General features: G+C 33.6%; 1 protein-coding gene across 1 annotated transcript in view; it reads right to left on the bottom strand.

Moving 5' to 3' along the window:
- The window catches only part of LOC111718416 (protein pygopus), a gene marked incomplete at its 5' end in the record, with an annotated part of 7,649 nt that extends 2,852 nt beyond the window's left edge, over positions 1-4,797 (bottom strand). The window contains 3 exon segments of the mRNA XM_023493994.1: positions 1,317-1,869; positions 3,597-3,904; positions 4,737-4,797. Coding sequence (XP_023349762.1) covers positions 1,317-1,869; positions 3,597-3,878 — 835 coding nt within the window.
- Positions 4,798-6,205: the final 1,408 nt, after the last annotated feature.

Raw genomic sequence — 6,205 nt, 5'->3', positions numbered from 1 at the left:
AATAGATTCAGGGGCGTATTTTGGGGGGGGGGGCTATGGGGGCAAAGCCCCCATGGGCCAGTAAAATCTATTGATTTCATGGGGTTTTCAGGCCCAGACGAGAAAATTTAAGCCCCCTGGAAAAATTTCTGAATACACCCCTGAATAGATTGATATGAAATTTAAGGAGATTCTGCTGAAAAGGGGGTAAAGGGAGGGGGGATTTGAGTCCTTTTTTATGCATTTTGAAGTCAAATTCCTGGAGGCATAATAAATGTATCTTTGATTATTCGTTGATCCACTGAAAAAACAGAAAATGCATGCATAAAATAGAAGTAATGAATTATTATAATGATGATTAGATTGCATGCTTCATGATTTAATCAGCTGTACATATAATTTCGGATCCATAATATATATATATATATATATATATATTTAGTCGATACAGTCTTTAAACGGTATGTATTTTGGTGGTTTAGGAAATTAATTCGATTCTTCAAAGTAGGAAATTGACAAACAAAAAAATTAAAAATCTACGAAATTTTTTTGTGTTATTGTTTTTGATTTATGATGAACGACGAATATGAAATGGTGTAAGAATAAGCAGTATTTATAGATATGTTATGATATCGAACAGTGTGCAGTGTACACAGACCTATTTTACTTAATAAGTTGTTACTTAAGCTACTAGTTAAACTATTTGCTTTTTATTAATACAAGCCTTTTAGGGCGCTTCGCACCCATCTTCTATTTTAGTTGTGAACATGTTCTCTTTGTGTACATCGTAAAACAAAACAAACAAAAAAGTTCGCAGATTTTAACAAACAATTTCATGAAAATCGAATTTTGATGGAGACAAATATTTGAAATTTTGATCATTCATAAACCTTCCCTGGGGCCACGTGAGGTCCCACACAAAATTTGGGCTAACAAGATACAGGGTGACCCAATAAACATGGGCATTAAGTGACGATTTTTGTATCGTTTTCGATCCAGGCGACATTTTTTCATAAACACAATTTTTGCAGTATTCTGCAGTTTAAACATCCAATTTCGTAAACACTAATTCTTGAAATTTTCAAAATGTGGTCTACCATTTGTTTATCTTCAAAACTAACGGAGATATTACAAAATTTGTAAAGATTTCAATTTATTTAATAAATAAAAATTGTCTTAATATCTAAATCTTCGTCAATTTTTATGACCCGGGAAAGATTACTTTATGGGAAAATAATAATTTGTTTCAAAAAATCAGATTTTTGGATCCTCCCGAAAACATTTGATGTTTAAAAACGAATAAAAACGATAAAAAGTTCTTCTACTGATATTCTCACCTATTGTGGTTGCTCTGGCTGGAAACGGATAATTCTTACTACGTGGCTTAGAAGCTCCGCCTCCCTGTTGTCCGCCGTATCCTAGGTTCCCAAAAGGTTTGTTCCGCCCTCCGCCACCTCCCATACAAGGTGGACGCCTGGCCTGTCCAGGAGGCTGTCCCCAAGAAATTGGAGGTGGAGTCATTGAAATCGGAGGCGGAGCAGGAGGTGGGCCTGACCCCGACCAACTGGGGCTGCCCCAACTGGATGCGTATGGTTTATTATTGATAAACTGGGGTTGAGGGGGTGGGCCAGGAGCTGGTGAGGTTTGGTAGTGGGTGGGCCGAGGATAGGTGGGGGCGTGACTGTAACTGTTCCCTGTAATAGGACGCCTAGGTATAGGTTGATGCATCTGCTGATGTGGTTGAATATGTTGAGGAACAAGAAACCCAACTTCTCCAGTATCCCAGCCTCCCATACCTCCCATATTTCCCAATCCTCCCATACCACTCATACCTCCCATACCACCATTTCTGTACTGGTAATCTGGTTGGGATTCTACTGCCTGATACATCTGAAAAAAATCTGTTTACAATCTTATTCTAAAATATGATTTTTACCTTTAAGAATGGTTATGTAGCACCCTAGTGGTTTAGATTTAAGAATGGTTATGTAGCACTCTAGTGGTTTAGCTTTAAGAATGGTTATGTAGCACACTATTGGTTTAGCTTTAAGGATGGTTATGTACCACTCTAGTGGTTTAGATTTAAGAATGGTTATGTAGCACCCTAGTGGTTTAGCTATAAGAATGGTTATGTAGCACCCTAGATGTTTAGCTTTAAGAATGGTTATGTAGCACCCTAGTGGTTTAGCTTTAAGAATGGCTATGTAGCACCCTAGTGGTTTAGCTTTAAGAATAATTATGTAGCACCCTGGTGGTTTAGCTTTAAGAATGGTTATGTAGCACCCTAGTGGTTTAGCTTTAAGAATGGTTATGTAGCACCCTGTTGGTTTAGCTTTAAGAATAGTCATGTAGCACTCTAGATGTTTCGCTTTAAGAATGGTTATGTAGCACTCTAAATTTTTAGCTTTAAGAATGGTTATGTAGCACTATAGATGTTGCCTTAAGAATGGTTATGTAGCACTCTAAATTTTTAGCTTTAAGAATGGTTCAGTAGCAGTGTAGATTTTTAGCTTTAAGAATGGTTAAGTAGCAGTCTAGATTTTTAGCTTTAAGAATGGTTATGTAGCACTATAGATGTTTAGCCTTAAGAAAGGTTATGTAGCACTCTAAATTTTTAGCTTTAAGAATGGTTATGTAGCACTCTAGATGTATAGCTTTAAGAATGGTTATGTAACACTCTAGATTTATAGCTTTAAGAATGGTTATGTAGCACTCTAAATTTTTAGCCTAAAGAATGGTTAAGTAGCACCCTGAATTTTAGTTTCATTTTTCTCAATAATGGGTTCAAACTGAAAAATTAGATTTCAAGGTTTTGATTTATAATTTGAACTGGATACTTCAAGAGTTGATAAGAACATCACTACACTAGAACACAGTGCATGCAAGGGTTACAAGGGGGTAAACAAAAAGAGAACTTTTATAATATAAGTAGTAAAATTCTAGCAAAAACATTTAAAAAATTCTAGTAAATATTTTAGCTGTTAATCTTCGATCAAGCTGCCATTTTTCTTTATAAATCGTGTTTCGGGGATTTTTCTGGTTGAAGTTGCGCATTTACAAAATTAAGATTTGTCGACATTTTTCCTCTTTAACCTTCCACAAAGCTTCCCTGGGGTTATGTGAGTTGCCACAAAAAATTTGGGGTCGATCGGTTCAGCTTTTTTGACGTTTATTTAATACAAACAGAAAGACTAACAAGCAAAGTTTATATATTGCTAAAGAATATATTGTTGATATATTTTAAATGTAACGCAGAGGGGTTAGATGGTTTAAACTGCAGGCAACTACTATCTTACAATTATTACTGTTACCATGGTTAAAAATTAATTTTGCTTTAGACATTATGAAAACATATAAAAAATCATTTAAAATCGATAATATTTGATTAACAAATGAACATTTTTAAACAATTTGAACAACGTTTATTTACTCAATAATGCAATAATGATAGTTGCTACAGAAAAGTTTATGCATTTAGATTCAAATATTTTTGTGTCCTTGCAAACTCTTGAAATTGCATTTCGCCATTTTGTACTTTCTCCGAGATTATTTCGAGGATTATTAACGAATATTTTGTGCAATTTTCAAAAGTTTGACAAAATTAAGACACATTTTACCTGTGCCGGTAGGGCGGGCCTAAAGGCAGATTGCTGGGGATCAGACTGAATAGGGCGTGGTGTAGTATCTCCAGCAGGAAGAGGCGTGGCCGCCTGTCCCGCCCCAGCCCCACTGCTGTCAGAGCTAGCATATCCTGAGCTAAGGTGGGTGGGACATAAGTCTTCCACCTCTCTAGTCTCCTCCTCCCCCGCCTCCTCCTCACCAAGGGGCGTGGCAGGGGTTGGTAGAGGGGGCGTGGTAGTTGAAGGGGCGGGATCAATGGTCTGACTGGTTTCCTGCATGTTTCAGGTTTTATGTTTCCGCTGGCCTATAACAATAGCAATAAATATTTTTAACCAAATTTTTTATAAAAAAACATAAAAAAGTACATTCCATTAAAATCAAATTAAATTAATTTCAATTTAGTTTGAAAAAAATTCAAACTTTTGAACGTTAATAACACAGCAGTGCGTCTTAAAGGGTCTGATCAATAATGTGGAAACTATGGTCTTTTTATGTTAGGTTCAACAGTCTTTAATTCTGATAATTCATATATGTTTCCCTGAAGTAGAAATGCGCATCGCGCAAGTCACTTTTGAGAAAACCCGACCAAAATTAAACAGTCTTAATAATTATAAATATATTGATATCTAGTTTATATTTGATCAGCAAAGTTTTTAAGGGAATCAAGCCATTTCTGCATGAAAGGTCTCTAGATTTCACTCCTTAAAGTTCCTTTAGGTTAAAGAACTATTAAACATTAATTGCAATCCAAACTTCTTGGTCGATATTTCCTAAAACATAATACTAGCTCAGGAATAATCGTATTTTTTAAAATATGANATTATTATTATTATTATTATTATTATTATTATTATTATTATTATTATTATTATTATTATTATTATTATTATTATTATTATTATTATTATTATTATTATTATTATTATTATTATTATTATTATTATTATTATTATTATTATTATTATTATTATTATTATTATTATTATTATTATTATTATTATTATTATTATTATTATTATTATTATTGTTATTATTATTATTACTATTATTATTTTTATTATTATAATTATTATTAATATTATTATTATCAATGAATCCACAATGCACCATGCCTGAATGATGATGAAAAAAATTACCTTCTCTTGATTCACTTCTAGTTTCCCGGGTAAAGTTTACAGACAGCCCATTTTCTGAAAACTTAATTTTTTCTTCAAATTTCAACATTTCTTTTTTTGTTTTATTCAAGGTTAAACCTAGTTTTTACAAAACACCACCACAGAATTGTAATAGACAAACATTTTATTGGTTTCTAACAAATTTGGATTATTTTGATATATTCAGAGCTGAAAACCTTAGAATGGTGGATATCGAGATCAATGCTTGATCTCCTCTTTTTCTTAATCTCCAGATTAAATAAGGCTTGTTCTCCTCTTGTTATTAATCTCCAGATTAATTTACCACTTGGGATTAAGGATATCCCATTCTAAGGTTTTCAGCTATGAGCTGGGAACTTTTGAATGGTGGATATCGGGATTAATGCTTGATTCACTCTTTTTCTAAATCTCAAGATTAAATAATGCTTGTTCTCCTCTTATTATTAATCTCAAATTAATTAACTAATCGGGATTAAGGATATCACAATCTTAAGTTTTCAGCTTTGGTCACTTAACAACATTTAGAATTAAAAAATATCTATGGAATATTATTACAACCATTTCCATCAGGAACTAACTACAAAACTATATAATTACATTTATTTTGTTGCATTTGTTGATATATGAGTGGTATTCAAAGGGTTTGTTTTGGTTGTGTTTCTTGTAGTGTATATGTTTATGTTTTTGACTGGTATTTAAATAACTTGTTCGGGGTGTGTGTGTATGTATGTATGGTATTTAAAGGACTGGTTCTCGTTGTGTGTATTGTGTGTGTATGTGTGTATGGTATTTAAAGGACTGGTTCTGGTTGTGTGTATTGTGTGTGTATGTGTGTATGGTATTTAAAGGACTGGTTCTGGTTGTGTATATTGTGTGTTTATGTGTGTATGGTACTTAAAGAACTGATTCCGGTTGTTTATATTGTGTGTGTATGTGTGTATGGTATTTAAAGGACTGGTTCTAGTTGTGTATATTGTGTGTGTATGTGTGTATGGTATTTAAAGGACTGGTTCTGGTTGTGTGTATTGTGTGTGTGTGGTATTTAAAGGACTGGTTCTGGTTGTGTATATTGTGTGTGTATGTGTGTATGGTATTTAAAGGACTGGTTCTGGTTGTGTGTATTGTGTGTGTATGGTATTGAAAGGACTGGTTCTGGTTGTGTATATTGTGTGTTTATGTGTGTATGGTATTTTAAGAACTGGTTCTGTTTGTTTGAATTGTGTGTGTATGGTATTGAAAGGACTGGTTCGGGGTGTGTTTATTGTGTGTTTATGTGTGTATGGTATTTTAAGGACTGATTCTAGTTGTGTGTATTGTGTGTGTATGGTATTTAAAGGACTGGTTCTGGTTGTGTTTCTTGTGTTTATATGTGTGTATGGTATTTAAAGGACTGGTTCTGGTTGTGTGTATTGTGTGTGTATGGTATTTAAAGGACTGGTTCTGGGTTGTGT

Source organism: Eurytemora carolleeae, unplaced genomic scaffold (assembly GCF_000591075.1).
Source record: "Eurytemora carolleeae unplaced genomic scaffold, Eaff_2.0 scaffold74, whole genome shotgun sequence".
Taxonomy (NCBI): Eukaryota; Metazoa; Arthropoda; class Copepoda; order Calanoida; family Temoridae; genus Eurytemora; species Eurytemora carolleeae.
This window is presented reverse-complemented; position numbering and strand designations above follow the sequence as displayed.